The following is a 27,591-nucleotide window of genomic DNA, read 5'->3' on the forward strand; positions in this document are numbered from 1 at the left end:
ATTCTAGGATTCATCTGAGTATTCTGATTATGCATGATGTACCAACTGCATAATTTAAACCATTTATATGATGATTCTAGTGAGTCTATTTGTACTGTTTTTAGACTTGCTATAGCAATAGAATATAAGAGATCAAGATGAGATGCAATTTCTAACAATTGTTAATCCTAAACATTGGAAATATACCATTTTTTGTATAAACAAAAAAAGTAAAAGTAAAAGTAAAAGTAAATAAAAATTAATTAAAATTAATTATGTATAAGATATTTTATATTTTGAATCAAATTTTCCAAACTTAATTCAATATTTTGGTAAATAAGTATATTGATAAACTTTTCATACTTTACAAAAAAACTGTATTGAATAACTTAAGGTATAAAACAGATATTAATTAGCGCAGTATTTTTTATAAAATACATTAAATGTTTCATCAACCAATGCCAACTTTTCAAGATTTTTTTTGTAAAAACGCAATATGATCCATACAAGCAAATGACATAATGTGCCCATGTTTAATATGGCACATGCATTCAACAATGGCATTCATTTCATGTGAAAATTTGCAAGATCTTGATGACAAATTTCATGACGTATACTATTTTTTTTCAAATTTCTATTACATCATATAAAAATTTAATAAAAAATCATCAATTTTACTTGATCTTATCATAAAAATGTTTATAGTTTCATATTCCGTAACAACACTTCTCCACAATTCATTACAATCATTGTTGTAAACAATAAGGTAGTCCATGCTCTAAAAATTCCTATCACCCACCAAAACCTCATGTTCCATTATTCAATTTACTTTCACACTAAATTTCCATTCTTCATATATATATATATATATATACACACACATACCAGCTATCATTTATTTACATAATATAAGTGAATCTTAATCCTCATAAGTTAGAAAATTTATACAAGAAAAATAAATTTTAAACCATTGTTGTTGTTGATGGTGAAGTTGATGATGATGATTTCCACATTATATTCGTCCAAATCCAACAAAGCCCAAATGAGAAGCCACATCGCGCGATCAAGGGCCTCCCAACACGGCCATGGGGCACGCGGGTATAGGGATAGCGGTATTCGGCACACGGATCATCGAGTCGACGACGGTGTCGGTAGGGCTGACTGATTGATTCCACGGCGAAGTTCCTGGCGGAGACCATAGTCGAGCAGCGATCGAACCATTCATCAACAAAACCGAGGACGATTGTATGAGAAGAATCGAGGAGGCACTAGAATCAACTGCGGCGGAGGAGGCGAATTGAAGGGGGCTGGCTGGGCCTTCAGGATTGGTGAGAGGGGACTCTGAAGGGGTACTTATCAATGCAATCCGACCACGGGCTGCGTGAAGGTCGTTTCACGGTGTGAAGCGCCCGCCACACCGCGCTGTTGCATTTGAATCCCGACCCGAACGCGATTTGCCACACGGTGTCGCCGCGCTTGATCCGCTCCTTGGCCTCCATGTACGCTAGCTCGTACCACAATGAGCTGCTCGACGTGTTGCCGAACCTGCAAATTCGACATGGCTTGAAAAGGGAGTGAGTCTGCGATTTACAGCAATTGGTTTTAGGGTTTAGGCTAGAATTTGCAGTTGATTTATTGTGTTTTGGGTTTGGGTGTGAGAAGGGCACATCACCTGTGCAGGGTCATGCGGGAGGGCTCCATGTGCCATTCTGAGAGATCGAGATTCTTTTCCAGCTCGTCGAGGACTGCTCTGCCGCCAGCGTGGATGCAGAAGTGTTTGCATGCGAGTTTGAAATCTGGTATGTAGAACTTGATTTTGAGGTTGAAGAGCTTTCGAGCGACGAGGTTGGCAAAAAAGAGGAGCTGCTCTGACAAGGGTAGGATTAGGGGACCTAGAGTGGTGATGTTGGTTTTGAGCGCGTCACCGGCGACGTTCATGAGGTCTTTCGAGAGTGCCATGCCCACGTTTCTGTTTTCATCTTCTTGTTGGAATGCACACGTATAGCATTTGTCGTCGGCGCCCTTGTGTGTGCGCACGGTGTGGACGAGCTTGTACTTCGCGGCCCTTATTCGAGAGCAAGACCGCCGCGCCTCCCATCCTGAAAATGCAGTTGGAAAGCAACATGGATCGGTCGTTTCCGAAGTACCAGTTAAGAGTGAGGTTCTCAGTACTCACGACCACTGCGTATGTGTTCCTGTGCACCTGAATGATCGAAAAAGGTGGAGTTCAATCTCCAAGGATTCTTGAAAAGAGGGGAATTGCCAAAGTTTTTCAGCTAAATAATTAGCCAGAGGAGAATTGCGAGAAGATGACTCGAGTGTGGCGAATTACCTGGAGGAGGTCACGAGCAATGTCGATGGAGATGAGGCCTGCACTACAACCCATGCCGCCGAGGTTCACACTCTTTATGTTCCCCCGCATCTTGTAGTGATTGATAATCATGGACGCGAGCGACGGCGTGGGATTAAAGAGAGAACAATTCACCACGAGAATGCCCACGTCCTTGGGTTTGATCCCTGTCTTCTCGAAAAGTTCGTCGAGGGCGCCAAACATGACTTGCTCGGCCTCGTCCCTTGCTTGCCGCAGGCTAGGCTGGCCCTTGCGAACAGGGGGATCATTGATGATGGATTCTGGGAGGTATGTGCTGTCACCCAACCCTGAGCGAGCACATATTTTCCGCTGGAACTCCAGGGTTTCGTCATTGAATCCTCCTGTCAACATGGAAGCCTGCAAGAACCTCTCGCTTGAGCATTTTCGAGCGTCGTCAGGTTTGTAGCACGCAAAATCCACGAGGTACACAGGTCGCGGACGCATCATCACATACAGAGTCACACCGAAGACGGTCGATCCAGAGCACGCCAATACACTCACCTGATACGACAATAATGCACTGTGTCAGAAACTTGCTGAAATCTTGCAACACTTTGCAACTCCTACTCTGAATCTCTAGTTTAATTTAGAAAAATATTGGTAACCCGGTCGTTATACAAAGATCGACTTCTGACAGCGTCGACCTTGTACGTATTCACACCAACCCAATCTCAAAAAGCGGTGAACTAGGTTAATTATACATGTGCACATGCGTTTCGATTATGACATATCCTCGACCGCTCTGAACTTGATGCTGAAATCATACTTAAGGCAGTTGTACAAGTAACTTGTTTCATCCACAGGAGAAGGAGCAGTGTCAGTCAAGTGACTTGAAAATTGTAAATTAATGAATATAAATCCACAGATTAAGAGTAGTTTGGAATTTAAAGTGGAGGTAACTAGGTGCTTACCAGGTTGAAATGAAGGTTGTCCCAGAGCTGGACAATGTCATCCCAACCGATTCTGAACCAGCTCTCCGCCAACGTGATCATCAAGATGGGAATGACCATCAAGACCATGGCGTGCGTGATGAGATAGTGGTACCCTAGCTTGACGTACTTCAAGTTGACACTGGACAAGAAGTCAGGCAGGATGACGGCAATGCTGCCCGCGGGTATGGACATCAAGTTGAGCAGCACGCTCTGATCCTTTTCCAAATGCGTGCCATCTCGAACTAACTCGTGCGAGCTAGTGTCTGGAGTGCCCGCCATGACGAAGTTATTACCCTTCTCCCTCCTGGAGATGAGTGATTCTTTGCTCCTCACAAAAGCAACTTCTGAACAATCTGCTTCGTAGTCCTTAAGTGAGATAGTTTATCACACAACAGTGTGTCGGTTGCATTTCAGCAACCAGAAAATGCGGAAAATTTCGACGTCCTAATCACCACCGGAGGGAGCACACCAATCTGCATCCGTCAAGGAACCAACGCAGGTCGTAAGTTGGCATTGCCCATCGGCACTTCATGGCTGCATTGCCGCAAGTTTTAAGCTTCGGAAAATTGCCAAGTTGCAGCTCGCTTAATGAAACAAGTACTACCGCTAAGTTTTTGCTTTCGCAACCACAACTAGACCTGTACACGTTGAAAGGTAAGATATGTTCAGTACAGAAAAGTACTACCTAAACATGGCCAAGGTCCAACGTCCAGCAAATGGACGCAACTTAAGTATTGACAACAACATTGACAGAGAGCATGGGAAAATGGATTAGCCGATGAGCTATTTGCAGGACAACGCACACAATGTGGCAGCTACAGCTACATCGCCTAGACCCGCGGCTGGAGGCGTTCGCGGCAGCAGCATTCGCCTGGGAGCCAGATATAGAGGCAAGCATGTCTGAGTTGAGAGGGGTGCCGCTGCTCAGGAGCCACACATGATAAGGTTGGAGGAGGCTGGAGCCTAAAAAGCCACGGCGGAGATGACATCGATACAGCGCGACTACTCAAACTATTGGGCCGCACTCAAGGCTTCCCCACGGCTCCAAATAAAAGCTCTCACGTACTGACTGCAGTCAGAAGTGATCAATACTGACTCAGACTACCCGAATAAACGAACACTCACCCACCCACTACTGTTGGTATTCAAGTGGGGCTTACTTCCACTCTCATGGAGCCTGACTAATCGCAGAGCTCAATGTTTGGGTTGGGAAAGGGCAGAGCGATCATCAGAGCGTTGCCTGAAAGAGGGTAGCGGAGCCGTAGAGCTTGTGTTACAATAACGGAGGCGGTGGAGGTTGGTATAAGTGGGAAAGTGGCTCCATGCCACCAAACCCACTCCTCTGTCATCAATGGTGGTCAGCTTATAAATTTTCACATCGTGCCGGAACTTGAGTTCTCTACCCCCTCCAAATTGTGTCATTCCTTCACGTGGCGACCCAATTTGCAACTAAACTTCAATAGTTCGCTCCGTATTAAAAACTTGAGTTTGACCTCTGCATGTGGGTCTGCTCTTGCGAATCATGGTAGGAGTGGCGCATTGGCACGCTCCAGAACCGTGCTGCAAAAATGATTGTGCTCGTCTACACAGGGACACGGATGTGCCTTCGAGCGGGCGCGGCTCATGCAGTGGGCGGGTACACCATACAATCCCTCATCAACGCCACAGGGACTTCCCCTTCTAGAAAGTTTTTCTCACAGTCGGGACAAACTGTGCGAGGCCGCAACGCGCGCTACAGAGCGAGAGGCGTGAAGGCACGCATTTGGAAAAGCCGAATTTCATCACCACGAGAAGCTGAATTGCTCACTGATTCTCCTTTCTCCTGTGCTGCTACGAAGCGACGTGATTGGAATGGTCCCGCTCTCTCATCAAAGCAAGCGGCGCATGAGCACACAAGGCGATTGAATTAACGGGCAGTAGTCATGCATTCATCAGAATGGATATAAAGCCTCACGGCACCTTCATTTTCGGCTACGCGGAATCATTGAAGGACGTCGCCATGACGGACCTTTTAGGTGAAGAATTGGCAACTAGTACGACAAATCCTCACGAAACCAAAGCCCCAGCCAAACCCAATACCCAAAACCCAAATATTAGGTTGTCGGAGCTCACGACGCAGCGGGATTTGAAATTCGAAATCCAGGACGTTGTTGCTTGCTGTATGTTCAGGAAGTGTATATACCACTGTTGGGGGCATCAGGATTCGATTTAAACACACAGGATGAACACAGCGGCGATGGGGCCAGTTACTCGAGGCGGAGATGGGTCTGGTCCTTCAAGGCAGTGCGGGACCGATGTCTGATATCTAGGATCGTTTTAGATTTCAGAGGACTAGGGCCTCGCCAGAGCTTAATGGCCAAGAGAGGAATGTAAGAAATGTTTGAATGGTTTTATTTTTTAATATTTTTTAAAATAATAATGCGGAAATTATTTTGGTCAAATTCACTAGTAAATTGCCAAATATAATTACGTTGGCAGAATCACTAACATGGTAGTTTTAGCATGTTTCTTATTATTTAAATGTAGCAATTTAAGTTTGTTGAGGTGTTTTGAATGATTTCTAAAGACTATGTTTTTTGGGTGATTTTTTAACACACTAAGTTTTTTTAAAATAAAAAAATTATGGAATATCTTTTTTTTTATTGTAAATTTTAATTAATTCTAGATGGCAACTATATTTGTTGTTGTATATTGTTTTACATCCTTCCTTTTTTTCTTGCATCTATTTTATTAGACTCTCAAGGATTAAGATTTTAATATGATTTGGAAATTTCTAAGTTGATTATTATTATGCTTTCATCCTTCCAAGAGCCTTCTCTGATTTCATTCATATTTTGATTTTTTCAAAACAAATTTCACATAAATATAATATTTCACAATTGTGTATTCTATTATTTTTGCATAGTTTGTTTATTTTGTTTATTTTTCTTTTGTATAGTTGTGTTGGATAATTGATATGGATTTTAGATTACCTGAGTGATTTTTCTTTTGGCTGTTTAATATTACCAACTTGTATTTAAAAAGTCACATTAAAAAAAGTCCTGTAATGTGTGCAAAAAAATTATAAATCATAAATCATGAATTGCAAGTCATGTTACAGTGTCATTAGTAAGTATTTTTTTTTTAAATCTTAGAAAACGTATTTAAGCAACATAGATTTTTAAAATAGTATTTAGTTGCAAGTCAAATACAAATAATTTATATAGTTTTGGATATAGAAAACACACAGAATTCATCAAAAAATATACATGAAAGACTGGAACTTTTGGGAATTTGTATTATTGCATGGATATAACATGTTATATAGAACAAACATAAAACCATTAAAAATACAATCCAATTAGGTCAAATGCTTTGAAAACAATACTTGAATAAGTAATTGTTTCAGGATAATGTACAAATTTGCAAAAAGCCATAAGTATACATATTAACACAACCACTTATGCTAATACAATCACTTTGGATCCTACTTATCCATGTATTATACATACCTTAAGTTCATTCTAGTAATGATTTTATTTTCAAGTATTTTCTTCTTATTCGTATTTGATGCCTTTTTTATTATTAAATTATTATAATCATATTTTTAAATTTTCTATTATTATTATTCTTTTTATTAACATCAAGAATCTTTAAAACTTCTAAAGTAAATTGAAGCACTTGGTTTGACAAAAAGGTATTGATTTTACATATTTGAATTCTTATCTTATCCTTGCATTTGGATGAAGATGGATGATAGATAGCTCCTTGATATTTTTTAGATGACTTGATGATGAGCAACCAAATCAAACCTCTAATATAAGTTTCCAACCTTAACAACCTGAAATTTTCTAAGTAATCCACATTTTGCTATCTAAATTAGACTTAGAGCGCTAAAATAAATATTTTAGGCTAAGTGTAGTTATTTAAGGAAAATTTCCAATTTGCATTAATGTTTTTTTTTTTTTTTTTTTTTTTTTTTGTTCATATTTTTCTTTTTTTCTTCTTATAACATAATTTTCTTTGGAATTTTTATTTTTGTATTTTTTTGTAAATTATTTTTTTGGACATGGTTGTTATTCCCTATAATTTATCTTTAGATAATTTCAAATCATATTTCAAAGAAGAGAGAGATTTTAACTATTTTTTAGTATTGTCATATTGTTAAATAAAAATATTCTTAGTAAAATGGACAATCATTCTTAGTAATATGGACATATGTAGCTATAATGCATGCAAATCTAGTACCCACTAGATTAAGATCATCAACATATATAGCAATGATCACAAAACCAATTTTATCTCATTTGATAAATAAACAAGGAATTAATGGATCACTTACAAACTTTTTTATGATTAAATAATCTCAGAGACATTGATACCACATGCTTCCAGCTTGTTTTAGACCCTACAAGGCCTTGTGTAATTTAATACCACAATATTGTCCTGGAGCATATGCATTTGGAATTTATATTTCCAAACTAGATGGAACTTTCATATAAATATCTACTTTAAGAGAACCGTACAAATATGCAGTTTTCACATCCATGAGATACATCTCAAGGGTGGCATGAATTGCCATTCTAATAATATATTAGAATGTAATTGAATCCATGACTGGAAAATATGTAGTTTCATAATCAATACCAATTTATTGGATAAATCCTTGGGCAACAAAACAAGCTTTATAGTAGATTATTTGATCCTTAGCATCTCGCTTACATATTAATATCATCTTATATCCCATGAGGCAAGAAGTAATAGTGTCCACAATTGGACCAAAGACTTTCTTCTTACATAAAGAAGCATATTCATCCTCAATGGTAATTTTCCATTTTAACCAATCAAAGCAACCTATTGCTTCCTAGATGGTTTGAGGTTCAAGATCCTCTTTCTCATAAGAAAAAACTTCTGCAATCATGAATGCAAATGATTCATCTATTATAATAGATGGTATATTCCAAAGGTTGTTTATAGCATAATATAGAATAGATAATTTTATATTCAATTTAATTTTATTCTTCTTAATTTCAAGATTTTCTATTGCATGAGGTCAAGATATAATTTCCATGGATATATTGTCATTAATTGATAGTCTCGTAGGTTTAGTAAGAACTTTTGCAAAGGTAAAATCAAAATCACTACATGTTATAGCTTTTTTCTTTTAAAGATTTAATATCTAGTCTAGAAGTCTTTTTTATTTTTGATGTTATCACTTGAGGTATATTAGTTAGTGGTATTGTAATCTAAGAAGGTTCATTCTGAGCTTCATTAATTAGAACTCTTATAATCCAAGATGCATCATTGAAGCCATCAAGTGTTTCATTTATAATTCATTTTAGATACAAAATCTTGACAACTTTAGTTTCAACCAAAGCTGTTATAAGATTAGGATTCATATTTCTGGTGTTTTAAATATAAGTACTGTATTTCTTTCTTGATTAAATATTCCTCTTTGAAGAAATGGAAATATATTCTCTTCAAAATAGAAATTTTGAAAACATGCATATAATAATGTGCCATACGAATATGTACTATATATATATATATATATATATATATATCCATGAGATGGATCAACTATATGAATAATACTTGATAAATCAAAACCAACATATATGCCCTCTTGTCAATGAATTTCAATGGTGTACCATTGGGGTTTTGATACTAGAACCCAAGCATGGCAACCAAACACCCATAGGTGAGATACATTTAAAACATGACTTGAAATGAGCTCTTATGGTGTAATAATTTCAAGAGAAGAAGGATGGAGGTATACTAATGGTGCAACATGTAAGACTGCATGACCCCACATAGATGTAGATAAATTCATGTGAAAAAAGACTAGTTTAGTAATGAGTTGTATATACTTTATAAATAACTCTGCAAGTCTATTTTGAGCATGTTCATATGGAACATAATATTTCAACTTAATTCCTATTGCACTATAATAGTCTTCCAAAGACTTTGATACAATTTCTTTTGCATTGTCCATATGCAATGTTTTGATTGAATAATCAAGAAAATGTGCTCAAAAATGAATAAGCATAGATATAAGATTGGCAAATACTATGTTTCATATTGATAATAATAAAATATGTGATTATTTGCTTGATGCATCAATAAAGACCAAAAAATAATGAAATCGTCTAGATATTGGATTAATTAGACCACAAATATTACCATGTAATCTTTCAAGCATTGGTAGTAACTCTCGTGGGAGTTTTCAAATTGAAAGCCGAGCAATTATCTTGTCTTGTACACATGCATGACATAATTCTATAGAATCTGCATCTTTAAGTTTTAAATTAGACCCAATTATACATGGAATTATCTTCCAAAATAATGTAGATCTTAGATGTCCCAATCATCTATGTCAGAGAAAAATGTGACTCTCTCTAATAGATGATGCAAAATTAAATATAATAGGAGGCCGGATTGCAAATTGGTATAAACTATTTATCGCAGTACAAACTTTTTTTATAACTTTATAGTTCTGTTCAAGAATCAAAACCTCCTACCTATCTAGAATTGCGGTTGACAGGTGATAACCATTAGCAAGCATATTTTGGTAGCTCATCAAACTCTGAGGTGCTGAAGGTGTAAACATTGCATGTTTACATTTTATGATAGAGCATGCAAGAAATCTTACCATTGTTGTTCTCTCTTGGAAATGAAACACATTTGTTCCACCCATAGCTATCAAATTTCTAGTTTGCCAAATTGAAGATTTTTCAATAAAAATCGTCTATCCCACAAGATAGTATGTATTGTTGTAGAATCAATGAATACATCATTTGACTCACCATTAGAGGTTTTATCATTCATATAAGCTTCTAAATCATCAACATCAATTAAATCTATAGATGCATCCATGGTATAAACTTCACGAGCCTCATTCAAAATACTATTTTCTTTCCACGTGCATGACATGATTGGATACAATTATGTATCTTGAATTTTCCAAATTTAAATGCTTTCAACAATGAAATATACCGTATTGTCTCACAACTATAGTTATATAGACAAAGAATCTCTAAAGAAGAAATGATTGAGAAAACTCTCTCTACATTTCTTCCCACATCTACTATGCTTGCACAATAATATAAGAACATGAAATTTTAAAGTCATTCTGATCTCGTGTCTTATCTTCTTCTTATAAAGAAATAAAACAAGCTACTCTTACGTAATACAGAAGCTCATCCTATTGGAACCATGGTTCTAGAATCTCATACACTTAATATTTCAAAGTCTAAGAAAAAATTATTCAAATATGGAAAAAACCTGGATTTAAGATTCTCTTAGAGCTTAGCTTGATCTTCCAATTCCAAATATTGATGTTGCAATGCAGGTACAAGATGACGACAAAAGAGAAGAAGTTCTTTCCAACAGATAATAAGAGGAATTGAAGTAGGAGATTCTTTAAACAAATAGTAAGTGGAATTATTGTAGAAGATTCTTCAAACAGAATTACATCCGAGAGTTGTTTTGTAAATAAATTTGCTTTTGTTATTTTTGCCTATAATAGATAATTGTTTCCATCAGCAGCCAACGGTGGAAATAGAATTGCTTGAAATTGTTAGAATGTAGTGGGGATAGTTGGAATCATAGTAGAGGCAATTGAGGATGTTGAAGCACTCATTATAAATAAATCTTTAAACAAAAATATAAGATCAAGTAGAAAAAGTTGAGTAAAATGCACCTTAAAATGTAAAGCCAAATAAAATGATAAAGTTGATACTTGAAATCAAAAATATATATATATATATATATATATATATTTCTCCATAAAAATAAGAGTTTGTAGTGAACTATGGCAATTTGGCAACAGGGTGCAACAATCGGTAGCAAGATGCAACAAATAGCAATAAGATGCAACAATCGATAGCAAGATGCGATAGTCAATGGCAAGGTGTAACAATCAATAGCAAGATGCGACAATCAGTGGCAAAGTTCAACAACAATAACTCAAGACAACAACAATACAACAACAATTCAATACTACAACATTAACAACAATAGCACAATAAGAACAACAACAACAATTCAAGGGAAAATAAAAATAACTGAAAAAACAAAGGATAAATTGCACATAAGTTTTTTTAAGAACCAAAACTAGTGCATAAAAACAATCGTGCTGATAACATGTTGAGAATATTTTAGAGAGAGAGACAAGAATAGCTAGAAGTAATATGCACACACATGTATAAAAACATACACATACCAAAGAGAATTTTTTGATATGATTTTTTTCACATATATAAAAAGAAGAGAAGATAAACAATTTCTCTCCACTGCATTCCAAACATTGTAACTACAGTATTTACTATAGACTTTAGTAAATAGCATAGAGAGCACTAACTACATTTAATGCTCTCAACAAAAAGTAGAAATAGTTCAGAAGGCAACATTGGGATTTTTCAACTTGGTGGCATCTACAATCAATTTAATTGAAAATGATGAATACAGATCACTTGGAAGTGTCTATCACTTATCCGAAGGCACCACTGCACTTTACTTGACATTACATACAATTAACACAACACCATAAATATTGGATCTGCACCTGAAAGTACTGAATAAAATACAAGTCTCAAGATATATTGAAGCTGAAATTACGAACATGTTCGTCCACGACCATGGAGGATTCCCACTTGACAGACTGTTTTACCTCGACAGCTTTTTGACCAGTACAGATTATATGCTTAACAAAATGAGCATTTCGCTAGGACAAATGATCACAACAAAGCTCCTCCACGTGTTATCAGCACCCCCCACTTACCTCCACCTCATTATAAAGGTAATGGCGGAAACATACTAATGAAAGTCTGTTGTTGACCATTGTTGAGGGCACCGGAATGCAATGGTCTCCACATGCTTAATGCAGAAAAGGCAAACGCACTGCAACCAGTGATTTGCTGGTAGAGAACAAGCTTCACAGGCCAAGCTTGAAAATCTTTAATCTGACTTTTTGACCTTCTGAACAGTAGCAAAGAGCTGCGAAATCTGGAGACCTCTACTAAAACCCTCGTTAAAGAGAACCCTAGTCTGCATGGCCTGAAAACCAGGAAGCCACGATAGAACAGCGACAGGAACCAGAACAATGAGTCCGATGCCGAACTCGTAAAGTCGAGCTACATTAACGACTACGGGCCACACGAAGGACTTCTCGAGACCTCGAAACCTAATAACAGTGAGGATCTGGATGATGCCCCAACCAGTGGGCACGAAAGCCAGCAATGAGGTGAAGAGATCTCTTAAACTGAAGCTTGTGAAAACTTTCAGCACCACGATAATTGCGACAATCACTGTGATGAGGGCTGCTTGGATTGCTCGATAAAGACCATGCTTCCTGTTAGAGTAGCGACTGCCAGCAACGGCGAGGACGAAGTGGATCAAAGCAGCCACAACTACGTAGCTCCATGAGATAACATACACAAATATGCTCTGACTGGTCGCAGTTATGTTGAGCTGGTAGACGATCCCATACTGAAAGAAGAAGTATCGCAGATTAAGAATTATGTCCGCCACTTTTCCCAAAATACCAGTGGTTTTAAAATGTGATTGTTCTTCCATCCACCAACTCTCCCAACTTTGCTCAGAGTCCACTATAAAGCCTCCTTTGTACTTCAGCCAACCCATAAAGTCTTCAAAATCCTCCAGAGTCTTCAGCCAGTCAAAACCAGACGGGTTGAAGATGAAGGGCCCCACCAGCCATGTCAGCGAAAGGAACCAACTAGACAAACTAATAAGTAAGTAAGTCGTGGATGATCGACTAGATCCATAAGCACGATAGATGATTAAGAGCGCGATGAGCTCAATGGCTTTAACGAAATGACTGGTCCTATAAAGCCTATAAATTTTGCCAAACCGTTCGTGTTTCACCACAAACCCACGACCAGTAGCCCGGTACTGCACAACCCAATTTATGTACAGGAGCGTCAGTACATGCCACAATGCAATACAAAAACTGGAAAATTTTGACGCTGCCAGACGTTAAACAAAAACCTTCCTGATAAGATCGAGGTCTAGAAGTCCATTTGCTTATGCTAAATGAAGACCATTGCTGACTATAAAGGTGAAAACTCGACATCAAGTATGAGGAGATGGACTGGTCATCATATCACCAGCTAAGAGGAAGGCACAAAGGTAAATGAAACAAGAAAACAGGATAAAGAGGCAAGGTCGAGACTTACAGTGGCTCCACCATGAAGTACAGTACGACCGAAGTAGTGAGCACGTGTGCCCATTGAGAAGGTGAAGAAAACAGATGCCAACTGCATCTGCATCGTGAAGAACTCCCACAAGGCCTTCGTGAAACCATGCTCTAAAGCATTTTCAACGATCATGGGCAGTGCAGTCAGGATTCCCAACTGTACAATTAACTGTTGGTTCAAGGAGGCTAATAACGCTGTGTTGCTTAAGATTTTCGAGTTCTGAAGAGAAGCCTCTACCCCACTCACTGCTAAGTAAACGCGGCCCCATAAAAAGGCATATACTGTAAGCACAACTAACAAGTTATTGATGAAAAATCCAACTGTCGTATAGTAGAACGACAGCATTCGGAAAAAATCAAGGCGGTGGCCCAGGCGATACACGTCTCGACTCAAAACTTGCTCGCCATTACCACTTGCCACTTTGGCTTCAAACATGGCAATCTGATTTAGACCCACATCCCTGCCCTTTCCAGCCTGTCCAGTCAAACACAAAGTTTGGTGAATGATAAGTTCGACTCATCACAATGTCTGAAACTATTACACAAACGACAGGTGCAATGTACAAGTGACTGTCTATACTTATCGCTGCTAAAATAAAGAGTAATTTAACAGTTAAAATAAAATAAACTTGCTTAGTGCGACTTGATAATTGATGCAGATTACGTGTTTCGAAGTAGAAAATAGGAATTAGTAAGAACAAATTCAAGTTGTGACAGTGGCACTTCCCATAACTAGTAATTGGTACTGCACTAATAATCATCATCTTCTATTCATTTTCTGATCCATGCCCATAACTGGTCATTAATTACTAGTGATAGATACCACAAATTGCTTAATAATGCAGTGAATACTCAAACTTTTTATTCAATCTCTAAAAAAAAATTAGACCAATTATCGATGCACAAAAGATGAGCAAATTAAAACATTCTGAGTGTTAAAGACTCAATACCGGGGCGGAAAAAAGAAAAAAGAAAAAAGAAAAAAGAACAGAAAAAGAAAAAAGAAAAAAGAAGAAGAAGAAGAAGAAGATGCAAATAGAAGCTCATAAAAGAGGGTTAGAATTATTTCAATGTACTGTTGACTACGAGAGAAGAAATGGCACCTGAATGTATTCATGATGGGTAACAGTGCCACCACGCAGTGTGCAATTGAAGCCAGCAAAAATATCTTCACTTATATTGATTGTTTTAGATGCTTTGCTGATACCTCCTCGGCTCAAGAACCACAACCTGTTGAAAACATCGGGATGCCCATAATGCATTCGAATCTTCAGTGGGTTGGCCAGAACACGCTGCCCTAGTGTCACAAAACTTGTTTCTTGAGCTGACATGAACCAGGCTAATGATGAGACTGAACCAGTAAAGACGTGCTCACGAACTCCCAATATAGTTGGTTTACGAACACCGTGGCGTTTGTCAAACTCTTCCAAGAGATTACGCATTTTCAAAGCCTCTTCAAAATACATTTCCTGTAACACAAAACGACACCATCATACTTAGCTCACACTAGTCGGTCATTCTAGTTCACAAGCCCAAGTGTAGCAAGATCGGGACACTTCCCACACTTCATAATCAAGGGAAAATCTATCAAGAAAACCACTTCTTGCACCCAGGAAGCAAGACTGGTCAAAAGAAAAATAAAAAGTAAGAATAGTAGAAGCTTCAAGACAAAATAAACAGGTTAGAAGCATCTCAAACTTATTTTCTATCAATTCTATCACTACGGCCAGAGGATGAACCAAGAAAACACATTGAATCCAAGTTGATGCCAGCAATCTACAAAGACCTGTAATGATTACTGCTTGACCAATTTTGCAATATAGAAGTATCATAACCTGATTCATATCTATAGTTTGAACAGCATCGCCTCTTGTAAAGATAAGAGCATGATTTTGATTCTCTGGCTTCCCTTCCCCTAGCTTCAGTGGCCCAGGCAACTGAACTCGAAAAACTTCCATCTCCAACTTAGCAACTCTGTCATACTTGACTAAAACAGAGAAATATTGCTTGCCAGCAGGTGTATCCACTTCATCCACATATGCAATCCGGAGACCTTTATATAATTCCAACAGATAAGCAATACTCTTCGCAGCATTTGACCCACTCTTTTTTTGAGCTCCATATACTTGAGCGGCAACCACATAGGTGAATTTCATGGCAGCAATTGCAAGCTCCGCGCTCTTCCTCTGTTCATTAATACTCTCTCTTTGCTCTGAAGTTTCACCTTGACGCCGCCGACTGGACCCTTCACTAGTACTGCTTGAAGCTCGATCCATCATTTCTTTATAACCTAGCAGTTCGTCGAGATCTCGTATTTCAGCAGCATCTAAGAAGGCCTGAAATTCAAGAGCTCTGCAAGAAACCACAGGTCGAGACACTGTCACATGTATAAAAATCCCGGAGAACTTGAGCATAAGTCGAATGTAAAACGATGACCATGGAGATACACATTAAAATGCAACATAAACGTCTGAGAATGGTCAATGGAAATTTATTTGAACAATAAAGACGAGGTATTAGATCAAACAACTAGCACGGGAATTGTGCGGTGCTGACATCGACAACACTCAAATTGAATTAGCTTCAATCTTTCGAAGGATACACAGAAGATTCAGCGTCACTGCAACTAATTCAAACATGATTACTTAAACTGAGGCATGTGCACATATGCAAGACTAACAGATTATATTGAGACTAAAATTGACAATGGTAAGACACATAATTGAAATATCACACACTACACAATGTTATTGGTGTAGTTTACGTGACCAACAAATCTCATGTGCAGCTCCGACAGCTACGAGTCAACACTGGGTCCTGACCAAACTTATAAAGAACAGAAAGCTGAACATTTACAGGTGACGCATGACACGAGACTCAGCACGAGAAATGGATCTGACCTCTCATAGTACATCATACCACGCACAGTACGTGCAAGTGTTTGTCCTCGATAAGAAGCCCACAAACAAAGCTCAAGGCCAACTTCATCACGTTTCTTTTCAGGATCTTTTTTCTTTGCATCGTCCTTCTTTGGGTCATCCTTACCACTCATGCGATTAACAAATTTTTCATCAGATTCTTTTGAACCTCCAAACCGCTCCTTGAAATTATTCCAGTCATCTGAAAAAATCGACTAAATATCAAGCAACATAATACTTACGTCCACAAGTAAGACACGAAATGCTCAGGACAAACGAATCACACAAGGAAGCATTACTATCCGTAAGTGCTGATGTGATATGGTATTTTGAAAACGCTAATAAAGGTACGTTTAAAATAAGATGAGTTTATGCTTGAGATCGAACCAGGAAAGACTCTCTGCAGATAAAATAAGGTAGTGATGCCATCTTCATTTGCAGTATTAAGGTCTTTCAACGAGTAGATGACCTCTTCATGATAATAAGGAGTCAAAACACTAAAAGCATTCATTCTCTCCACCTGTTAAGTATCAAAAAGACTTGAATGGTATCAGAAATAGAAAAGTACGTAGCGGCCAATGATCTGGTGGAGGGGAATGAACCAGTTGCGAAACTTGACATGAAACATGTACCAGGCGACATGACTATCTGAACTTAACTACGGTATGAGATCTGCAAAGCCAGAGACCATGTTGAGTTTCAACAACTACATGTATCCTCCAAAGAAAACCCTGAATTACACATGCTCTGCAGAAATTTATCACATATGCAGCTATTTCCAGCACTGTTAACCACTCATGTACTTGATGAAGTGAATGTGAGAATTAAAATAAAATAAAATAAAATAAAAAAACCTGTGGGGCACGCGGCATAGTCATGAAGAGAGAATTGGCGAAAAATGAAATGCGGCGCCGGGCCTCCAGACCATGCGGAACATCCAGAAGGGTGTCCTTTGTTACCAAGCTGGTCTGTAGCCGCTTGAGTTGTTTGTAGAAACTTTCATCCTTGTGATGAGGTATTTCAACCGAATTGTTGAAGAGATTTGCCAACGCCTTCGGACCAAAATGCTTATCTTCGAAGCTGGCATTGATGCGGTCCCTCTCATTCTTTTTCGCAAATTCAGTGGTAACAAAATTCCATAAATCCTGCAATGAACTAACCACCTGGACAGACAAAAAGAAAATTTACAAATCAGTAGATATTGTAAAAAGACTTTCGAGAAGTACCAAGACTAAACAAAAGTTCGAAGCTGTGCTATCCCATCCTTCAAGAAACAACAAGACAGTAAACAGTGAAGTTTTCGAAGTGAAAAATACAATAAAAATGTCATGGGACCTCATAATGACTGCCCCCATTCCGTAAAATGCGATCATACCTTCTCACGTGCCTTTTCGTGTTCAGTATCACGTGCTTTTTCACTTTCCGCATCCCTTGCCGTCTCCAATTCACGTGCTTTATCATGTTTACTGAGCAACATTTTTAGTGCCAACATACTATTGACAAGAGTAAGAATACGTTGATGAACACCGGGTAGTTTTGATAGAGAGAAAGCCTCCGTAAATTGCCCCATAGGTTTTTGATTGAGGGCTCTGTCAATGTGGTCATCAAAGAGGGTTGACACCAAAATTTGATCGGATGAATTCTTTCTCAAGATTCTATTCTTTAGAATATGCCTTATACTTTCGTAGGACTCAATAACAGCACATCGCCGATAGTCGCTTTTGATAATTTTCTTCCACACAGCCTTGTCTTCTGCATGCATATTTTTAACAATATTCAAAGCAGTATGAATCTGTACATACAGAAAAAATCAAGTAAGAACCATGCGAAGGAGAAGAAAATCATACTGTACTCCAGTATGTTGACCTTTGGTACCACATACATTATCAATTAAATTATTCAAAGATTTGACTCCTTAAATCTCGGGTATAAAACTATCTCACAGGCACGCTATTTCTCATACATATCAAGCTAGAACCGCTCCTTCAGTTGTCAATTTCAACATTCTCGCAATATTCGGATTACAGTTGTTCATGAGACAATTCTAAGCTAATACAGAATCAAGCACCTAGTGATGAAGTGACCACAAACACCTAAATCTGATTCCTTGATGTCAATGCAAGACAACCAACACGACAATATACTGACCTCATTTGCGAGCAATGTTGAAGGCCACTGAAATACTGAAATATTCCACACTTGTGCTGGTATTTCTAACAACTCCAGTTCTCTGTGAGCATGTCAAAAAAGGCAACCAACACTAAACATAAAACTGGAACTGAATTTCATATTCAAACTTTAGAAGTGAAGGTGGCGATCTTCAATTTTAGGATGAAAGAATTATATTTTGTGAATCGAATAGAAGATTATTTACAAGACATGCGGTTGGCAACAAAAAAAAAAAAGGCTTTAAATGATTCCGAAAAAAGAGTTTCATTCAGGGAAATGAACCTGCCTTACTAGTTTCCACAAATCTAACCAGAAATCATCCTTCTTCCTCTACTTTCTTAACGATAATAAACCCATTCAAAATAAGCAGAGAAGGTTCCAACAAGTCACAGAACTAACGGAAATTAGCCCACACAACATTTATGCAAAGCAAAGCACAAAAAGAATATCTGAGTATAGGATATAGACTCTAGGGTCCAGCACATGTAGAAAGACAAGTTTTAGGATAAAGAGCGAACCTGTTACTTATGAGATCTTCTTCTCGAAAAATCTTTAGAATTTCATTCCAAATATGTGAAAAGCGTTTGACCTCCACTTGCTCCTCCTGTACGCTAAAACATTTAGAAAACGCTAGAATAATAGGTAATTTTCACAGTAAACATAACATAAAGACCTTTCATTCACCTCCGTTACCTGGGGTGACACTCCGGTACCGTATCGGAGTCGGGTACGGTGATAAAAATTCCTAAAATAAGCTGTCCAGCCGAACCTAAAACAAAAACAGGACATATTTGAGTACACTAAGCAAAAAATTGAGTGGGGCTTCCTTGTCCACTTCATGACCTTTGAAGTGCAAGAGAAGGTGAACTTTTGCTATAATACTTTCAAGATCTTTGGATGGTGTAGTACAAAAAAAGAAATTTAATTTCAATCTTCATAACTGCGAAAATGACATTTTGATTGATGTTAATTGACACTAGTGAAAAACACTGCAAACTTTTTTCAAAAGTTACGTTCCCACACTTGTTGATTGCTGAGAATATGCCCTCTGTGACACTTTTGCACAGTAAATGCATCAGATTGACCTCCACTTCAACTAACATGTTCTTAAGTATATGAGTGCATGCTTTTCAGAAATAAATGTTCAACAATAAGCAATTATCCAAAAACCTGCTACGCTGATTGGCCGCAAGTACAGAGAACATGATTTAGTGGATAGTTTTCCTTAATTCAAGAGTAGCGAAAATATTTGCAATGATATCGTCTTCACAATATAAAACAGTGAATAAGAGTACAAGATGGTAATACAACTTACTGTTGTTTGAGACTCTCTGACGCAGGGATGAGGTGGAATTGAACAGCATGAGGAAACATCTTAAACCGCATCTTTAGCTGATGGACGTCTCGGATCTGAAACATCATGAATTAAAGATACAACAGTTAGAAATATTTAGACGGCACCTAGAAGGTATGGAAAACATCAAAAGGTTATGAGAAACAGATTAATTCGAGTAATGTCCTTCCAGTGTAAATACAGTGATTGAAAATGAATACCTCTCCAAGATGATCCATTAGGCCTACTAATGCTCCAACAAGCGCAGACCAGACGGTATACCAAATTTGTGTATCCATGAAATAGATCTGAACACGGACAGTAGCTTATAAACACAGGCACGAGTTCATACAATAACTAGGCGATTAGACAGAACGGTGAAAATAAGTGACTAGGTGAGCTAATGTAATGCGTCTAGTATTCTGGCAGTTCGATTCCTTTCATGGCATTATGCCCCTCCGTCGGTCCTAGACACCCCACATGTAACACCACTGCCTCAAGAAGAGACAATAAGTTACATTTCGTTCAGCTATTTGCGCAATTTCCAGGCTTGTCTTATCCAATGCCACTCTAGAAGGGCAAAAAGGGTTAAGACAAGTAATACAAGAAACGAAATATGAGTAATTTTACCAATATAACTGGAGCCCAAATCGCAAGCACCGCAACTCTGTTGCCTACAATCAGATGTAACGAGAGTCGCATGTAAGAAAAACCACATAGTGAGTATAATACTTGCAAGCCGTACTCTAAAGGTTCGTTTTATGTGGTACGGTTCAAACCACGTACCAGACAAATACTACTAGTTCTCACGACGGTACGGTGGAGTGTTCAGTGAGACATTGACAAAGAATATACACGCGCGACAAGCCACACAATACACAAAGCTTATACTTAAGTCACTTCTGAATATCCAAGAGGGAATGCTCATACCTCCCTTGAAGATCTGGTGCCACCTGTACTGAATATCTGTGATAGATAAGATTTCTTTCGTCGGCGTTATAAGAGGTTTCAGCTGCACATACAGAGAAAGTAATTAGACTCCCACCCGTGCACATACCATTTCAACATAAATCATGACTTGATCTACAAGAGAGGAAACAACGAAAAAATGTCTTTAAAATCAAATTTACCTGGAGGAAGTAGCTAAAGAGGAACTTGGATACCAGCACAAGAATCCAAAACAGTGTGTACCTGGAGATCATAAGGTTTTAGCAAGGAAAGGCCGCCGAAATCTAAATCGACAATAAAGCATTCGCCTGATAATTGATGAACTGGTTTCTAATCAAGAGTTGTGAAGCAATGAAAATTTCTATATAAACTTCAAGAAATAACATCCACAGTTTCTGAACTCATCATAAACTGAATGCTACTGTACAGAGTTCTCATACGCAACTTTCACTGCGAAATCTCCTAACCCAAGCAAAATCGAAGCAGATAAGGTGTAGAGGGTGCAAGAACTGATAGGGAACTTAGGACTCACTTGAAGTTATCCAACAGGCCCTCCCTTAAACCCCTAGCAACATATATGCGAGACTGTAACATAGGCCAACAGACAGGAGTCTCAATGTTAACAACATTGCCAACCATAATAACCAGAGTACCGCATATAAACAACGTTTCATTTCCATGATACTCAACTTCATCGAAAACTAAGTCTTATCATAAACGAGCATACCTGGAACCACCAGGTCAAAAGATGGAACAATTTGAATCTGGATTTTTCCACAAAATTCCGAGCAAACGGGATAATAAATAATGCAAGTGCCAATGCCTCTGGGAGAATAAAGGCCGCCATTGCATATATATATCGGTTGAAGAGTGTGTTGGCAGCGTTAGACCAACTATGATCTTGATGCCGCTTGGACCACATACTTCTGCAAATCAAGATATCATCAGCAACAACAACATTGGACGAGGACTTCCAAAATAAATTCTCAAAAGTCGATGGTGGCTGACAATTCTTTCCTCAACCACTCGTGCCGACGTCTTTGCAGAAAATTACTTCGTCGATTTCCAAAACTAAGAGATTCTTAATCTCCTGGCATACTGCAGAGGGTTTGCAAACTGACAGATGACATATTCGGGATATTGAAGTGTAAAAAATGGATCTTAACCTGTAGAGTATTGAGAAAACTCCAACCCAAATAATAGCCGCCACCACTTTCAAAAGCATTCGTAGCCCAGTCTTCCATGTCTCCCGGGAAACCAGCTTAAACTGCATAACCAAATCAAGCAAGGCTGCACCAAATGCAATCATCCAATTAGACCCTGCGTAAAGTTTCGAGATTCATTTCTAAAGATACTTGTTCAAGGTAAAAATATAACTGCATTATAAATTGACATGGTTTCAAATTTTTATTGAAGCTTTTCCAGCCAAAAAATTAAATCCACAACCCCATGTAGCAATTAAGATAGAAAAGAAACTGAAAACGAAAGTCAGCTCGGTGTGCCACCCAAACATTCAATATTGAAATAAAAAAACTTCAAAATTCAAAGTTCAAAACTGCTTGTTTGAGTTGACCAACTCATGAAAACATTAAATTCAAAAATGACGTCATTCCACCAATATTAGAAAGAGTACCTAAGAAAAGTCGCAGGCCTGACCAAGTTATAAAAATGGTCAACAAGCGAGCCAGAGAATCTCTGTTTTGCAACTCGACCCAAGGTGCTCTTTGCTGACCATTCCACAATGTTATTATACACGCCTGAAAAAAGATTGTAAACAATGCGTCAGTTCCCATGGCTGAGGAGAAAAGAGCTCTCTCTTTCAATCATCCGCAGTCCAAAGTAAACATGCACAAAGCTGAATCCGATCGACACTACGAGAGAGATATTTTGTGTGAACTTTGAGAATTTGATCTATAACCGTAAACTTGGAGCAGGTCACAAAACATGAACCATTTCGAGCAAAGTAATGACTAACTACATTTCCAAAATCCACAACCAGTGTCAAAGCTATTTTTCTGAAAAATACACATTTTCTTCGCAATTGCTGTATGAATCAAGCATAACAAGCATCATGTATGAAATCACCAACGTCCAACATTACAAAGGAAAATTACGCAACTATACTCGTAATACCCATAAAACTGTTGTTCAAAATAGAACATTGTCAGCTCACCTGCAGCACCAGTATATAACCTATCCACAGTCGGTCGAAGCTTCGAAAAATGTGGAAGAATGATCTTTGTTCAACAAATCCAGTCTTGCCCACCTTTTGCCTCGTCAAAGGTTTACCCGGCTGCTACCATATACATTCCAAGTACTTAATACATACACATGACAGACTGCTGCACACCCTCCTATCTTAATTCTACTACCTGAGAGAACGTTCGACATATGTAAATTCAGGACATGTGCCATCAATCACCTAAAGTATCCAACACAATACATTCAACCGGTACTAGTAAAGAAACCAACCTGGGGCTTGACGAGAAAATTAGAGGCTTCGTCCAATGGCCATTTTAGATGGGTGAAACATCGATCAGACCTGACCAGAGCATCCACTTTCTACATTAAGTTCCACACTAACTGCGTGGGACATTACACGAACAACGTCGCAGTGATTTCAAAAGTCCGAAGAACTGTGCATCGGGCTTCAAAGGCCAGGCGTAGATGCACCAGACAATGTCTCACTAGAAGAGTTCCGAAATTCCCCAGTATCTGTGCACTAGATATCCACGCATTTGCGGGCGAGTAGACTGTTCTGTAGCGTGCTCTTAATATAGTAGAAAGGCTACACCACATTATGCATATGATAAAACGCGAAAAGAAAAAAATTAAAGCGAACAGAAAGTTTGAATATGTTTAGAAACGTTCAGCATTTTCACGGGTTACAGATATCATACGTTTCTACTGAATAAGGGTTACATACTATACCAGAAGTATTCATTAATATCGTCGTAGTTCCGCCACTTTGAATGAGCACCGTTCACTTTTGACTCCTGCACCAACATATACATACAAGTGCTGGTGTCTTCATCTTCGTCTCCAGACAGTAACATAAAAGCAAGAAAATTCAGAAATTGCGACCATTATGGTGATTAGATTCGTGTCCACATTGTGACGGAATTAAGTTACTAAACGAAAACAGCAAGCAATGTGCTGTACCAGCACGATCAAAAATGAGATAACGCACCGCTTTCACAACTTCATACAAAGGAGAGACCACTTTCTTCAGAAACCCATTAGGTTCACACGTAAATGGTTTGGAGTTCTCGCCATTCGATCTCTTATCAAGCATTGTCGTCAACTCATGAGCCATCTGGCAAAGCAAATAATTTGCGTCAGAGGGTCAGGCGGATAATTAGAGGTAGAGTGAACAGCAACAACTTCTTTCAAAGCATCAACTCAAACGTCTGCAGCAAGTTACCAAATAACTATCAGATGACCTTTACATTGCGTAATACGTGGCTTCTAAGACGACTTATTGTAAATACATGTTTGTGCAAAAGCGCTTTAGGAATTTACATTGTGAAAAATGAAGCAAAGGCATTCAGGCATGAAGCGCAAATTGGCCGCTTCGCCCCAAATCAATAAGTATAGTGATGTGTAGATCAATTCCTGTCGTTCGTCACCAACTCGCTTGCCTGGCGGCAAGCTAGACAAGCACGAAGAGCATAACAGCAACGATGTTATTATATGTAAAGACAGATACATACTCTAAAAACTCATCATTCAGTTCACTCCACATGAGATGAACAAGAGGCGTGACATAAAAGACCTAACTAAGGCCCTACATTAGAGTCATTAGCACACACAATATTTGGGAAGAAAAAAATCTTCATTTTAATTATCCAGAGAGGTTCCACATTGATTCACACCTCATTGCTGAATCCCTGCCAACAAATCTGCACCACGACTGATAGTTCTTTGTCACCTTTTGCCGGATCCTCCTCACCACTTTACCATCCAACTGTTTCAAAAGTGAATAGTAAGACATTTGACTAGAACAACACAAGAAAATGCAGGTTTGAATCACCAGCAACGCTAGCATGATACAAAGCCAATCCTATTATACTAGACGTTCTCCACAATTTAACGTTCAAATCAGAAATTTTAAAAGTAATACAAGCACCCAACGTCTCTACCTTGTCCGATGAATCGGGACTGGACCGCATTTGAGCATTGGCAAGCAGAAGAACCAGATGTTCTCGCTGATTCTTGACATTGGAAGCCTGTCATGAATTCAGAAACTCATAAGAGACCGTGTCGTAGAATTCATTTAAATGAATATGCAGAGAAAGACATCGAGATTAGCAGAAGAGAAACGCCTCGACAGAAGGAAAATATATATATATATATATATATATATATATCTTCAATTAAACCACGTAGCTGCCAAACGGGAAAGAGCGTCTCATTGCTAGTTGAGAGCAGATAAACTCTCATCGAAAGCAGGATACAAGGCATAACGGAATAAATGTCACACCTGAAAGCCAAACCAGCAACCCAGCCAATCTAAGATATCCATGTCGCGTCGCCATGGTGAATGTGGAGGCTTTCGCAAATCACCAACGCTTCTCAAGGCGAATATTGCTCCTCGAACCTGTTCAATTACCAAGTGTCTTTTACAAAACTAAAGATAAAGCAGTGTGTGTGTGTGTGTACTCAACAGCAGATTCAGTAAACACTGCAGCCCTAAAACCACTCTTTGTATGAAGTCTAGCATAAATGCTTGAAAAAACACATCTGACGCTACCAATGATCATCAAGTGCAGAAGCTCGATGAAGAAGAAGATTTGATATCATGGGTGCGAGGTTCAAGAACTGTCACAGTTGTAGTAATCGGAACATAAAAACTAACGTTAGTATGAAAAAAGACTTATTGATCCGAGAATGCTGAAACGTCATGTCCTCGCCTCACTGGAAGAGATTCAAGATAGACATTTGAGAAATAGCCTACGTTAATGTACCAACAACTTCAAAGGCACCCCTTCGGATACCAGAATTCTTGCAATGGTTGAAAATTGCGCTCGAGATTGTTAAAGGAAATTCGCAACTGAGGAACGAAAAATACATTTTACAAAATGATTACTAAAGCGAACCTACATGCAAAATAAGAAATCACAGAACCATGTCGAATAACTAGAATTCTAGGATTTTCTACACTCAGATCTAAAATAACTCTTATGTATTATATCGTTGGAAAAACTGAACAAACATAAACACTTGTACTGCCAATGCTGCTTGAACTGATCCACACATTACAGAGTAAGCAGTGGACTTGAAAAAAACAAGACCACAGTCCAAATTACAGGTGGTTTGGAAATGTAGACGTCGAGACTGCGGCTTCTATAATGTTGACCCCCACAAACAAATGAGCTGAATGAGAATTCTTCAACGAACAAATCTCAAAGCCTTCTGTTAATCGCAAGCACCTGTTGTATTGCCCTACATCACCAAAAGCAAAGCCAGTTTCTAGGCTTGACTCCAACACCTAGTAAAAGAATTGACACTGGAAGAATTACAGTACCTCCGGAAACTTCAGCGCTGGATGCCCCTCCGCAGACGAGAGATCGTCCACAGGAACGATGTTATACACAAGGTCCCCCATTCCAACGCATGTCCCGCTCCCTTCTTCTTCTTCTTCTTCTTCTACTTCTTCCGATCACCGAATCTCACCACTAAACCCTTCTCCCGAACTCCAGACCCCGCCTCAACAACAACAACAACAACACACCCAAAACCCTTACACCCAAAAACCTACGCCCCAAAAAACCCCACCTCCTCAATCCCCAACCTCACAGCCCCATAACGCCCGAAACTCTCACAAGGACGCGGATCCCAGCGTAAGAAAGACGAGATCCAGGCAATCCCTCCAGCGCTCAATGCCACCCAAGTCGCGTCGCAAAAACGTGTGCCCCGTCCCTGCTACATGCAAGTCCCGACTGATTCACGCGAAATCGGTACCAGGCTGGCGAGGGATGCGCGGATGGTGGCCGGGTAATAGCTAGTCGGTAACGGGGATAGGACCAACCCCGCAGCTTCCCCAACGTGACGACTCCTCTCGCAACTACAACAGACAATCCCACACGTTACTCAACCGACGACCACCCCGGGTTTGCAAATGCAGTCAGTCTCCTGGGAAAGGGAGCGAGGGAGGGAGGACAAATCCGTCTGCGTCGGGGAGAGATGCACCGGGAGTTGCAAATGGCGATTGTCAGCGACGAACTGAGCACCGCACTCCGTCGGCACGAGTGACGGCGATGCCGCAAGAGCCTCCCAAAAAAAACAATAAACTAAAAAAATCACCCGACGTGAGCCAATCTCGGCGTTGTGGGTTTTGGACGATCGGCAGCGTCGACAGATTGGGTGTTGAAATACATCGCTCGCTCACTCGCCCGCCCAATTTCTCTCTCTCTAGCTCACCTCGTCTTGGAAGCAACGCCGCGCTACCGCGCTGCCCTGGTCCGGTTGGCCCCTCTCACCCACATTCAAATTTGCCTTTTTCCTGACCTTGTTACTTTACTTTTCCAGTTGGGTTTTTTGCTTTTTGGCTACTCCAGACAATTTTTATTTTTATTTTTATTTTTGTATGTTTTTGAAAACTCCACCCAAGCCCAAATCCGTGGATATGGGAGGGAGAGAGTTTTGTTTTGTTTTGTTTTTTTTTTTTTTGTTGATTCCTTGTTGAATTAATCATTTGGGGAGGAGGGGGGTTTTGAGGAATGGGTGTCTGTGTATTTATATTG

The 27,591-nt window shown here is 39.0% G+C and overlaps 1 protein-coding gene, 1 long non-coding RNA gene and 1 pseudogene across 3 annotated transcripts; all 3 read right to left on the reverse strand.

Moving 5' to 3' along the window:
* Positions 1 to 1,276: 1,276 nt before the first annotated feature.
* LOC112292173 (3-ketoacyl-CoA synthase 11-like) lies at positions 1,277 to 3,561 on the reverse strand (annotated as a pseudogene). The gene is made up of 4 exons (XR_016506797.1): positions 3,262 to 3,561; positions 2,312 to 2,851; positions 1,652 to 2,182; positions 1,277 to 1,524 (listed from the first exon to the last, which is right to left on the reverse strand). The product of XR_016506797.1 is annotated as a 3-ketoacyl-CoA synthase 11-like (transcript).
* A 169-nt stretch (positions 3,562 to 3,730) lies between these two features.
* LOC149987775 (uncharacterized) lies at positions 3,731 to 4,216 on the reverse strand. Its single transcript, XR_016506798.1, has 2 exons — positions 4,086 to 4,216; positions 3,731 to 3,920 (listed from the first exon to the last, which is right to left on the reverse strand). It is a non-coding gene; the product is annotated as an uncharacterized LOC149987775 (long non-coding RNA).
* A 7,618-nt stretch (positions 4,217 to 11,834) lies between these two features.
* Positions 11,835 to 26,666, reverse strand: LOC112292075 (callose synthase 12). The gene is made up of 29 exons (XM_024540211.3): positions 26,373 to 26,666; positions 25,329 to 25,445; positions 24,988 to 25,074; positions 24,721 to 24,812; positions 24,368 to 24,497; positions 24,036 to 24,161; positions 23,777 to 23,841; positions 23,318 to 23,387; positions 23,019 to 23,138; positions 22,479 to 22,602; positions 22,012 to 22,135; positions 21,573 to 21,771; positions 21,378 to 21,430; positions 21,028 to 21,088; positions 20,828 to 20,909; positions 20,528 to 20,571; positions 20,119 to 20,205; positions 19,880 to 19,974; positions 19,258 to 19,333; positions 19,083 to 19,168; positions 18,544 to 18,625; positions 17,771 to 18,187; positions 17,250 to 17,558; positions 16,783 to 16,915; positions 16,378 to 16,597; positions 15,313 to 15,829; positions 14,581 to 14,946; positions 13,458 to 13,952; positions 11,835 to 13,173 (listed from the first exon to the last, which is right to left on the reverse strand). The coding sequence occupies exons 1-29, from the start codon at positions 26,451 to 26,453 to the stop codon at positions 12,220 to 12,222; spliced, it is 5,412 nt and encodes a 1,803-aa protein (XP_024395979.1). The 5' UTR covers positions 26,454 to 26,666; the 3' UTR covers positions 11,835 to 12,219.
* Positions 26,667 to 27,591: the final 925 nt, after the last annotated feature.

The sequence above is a fragment of the Physcomitrium patens genome, chromosome 15 (assembly GCF_059467195.1).
Source record: "Physcomitrium patens ecotype Gransden chromosome 15, ASM5946719v1, whole genome shotgun sequence".
Lineage (NCBI taxonomy): Eukaryota > Viridiplantae > Streptophyta > Bryopsida > Funariales > Funariaceae > Physcomitrium > Physcomitrium patens.

Coding starts and splice junctions, on each gene's coding strand:
- LOC112292075 (XM_024540211.3), bottom strand. CDS start 26,453: ATGGGGGACCTTGTGTATAACATCGTTCCTGTGGACGATCTCTCGTCT. Junction 23,388..23,776: donor GATATTAATGAATACTTCTG/GTATAGTATGTA, acceptor TGCTCTGGTCAG/GTCTGATCGATGTTTCACCC. Junction 16,916..17,249: donor CTATGCCGCGTGCCCCACAG/GTTTTTTTATTT, acceptor GATACTTAACAG/GTGGAGAGAATGAATGCTTT.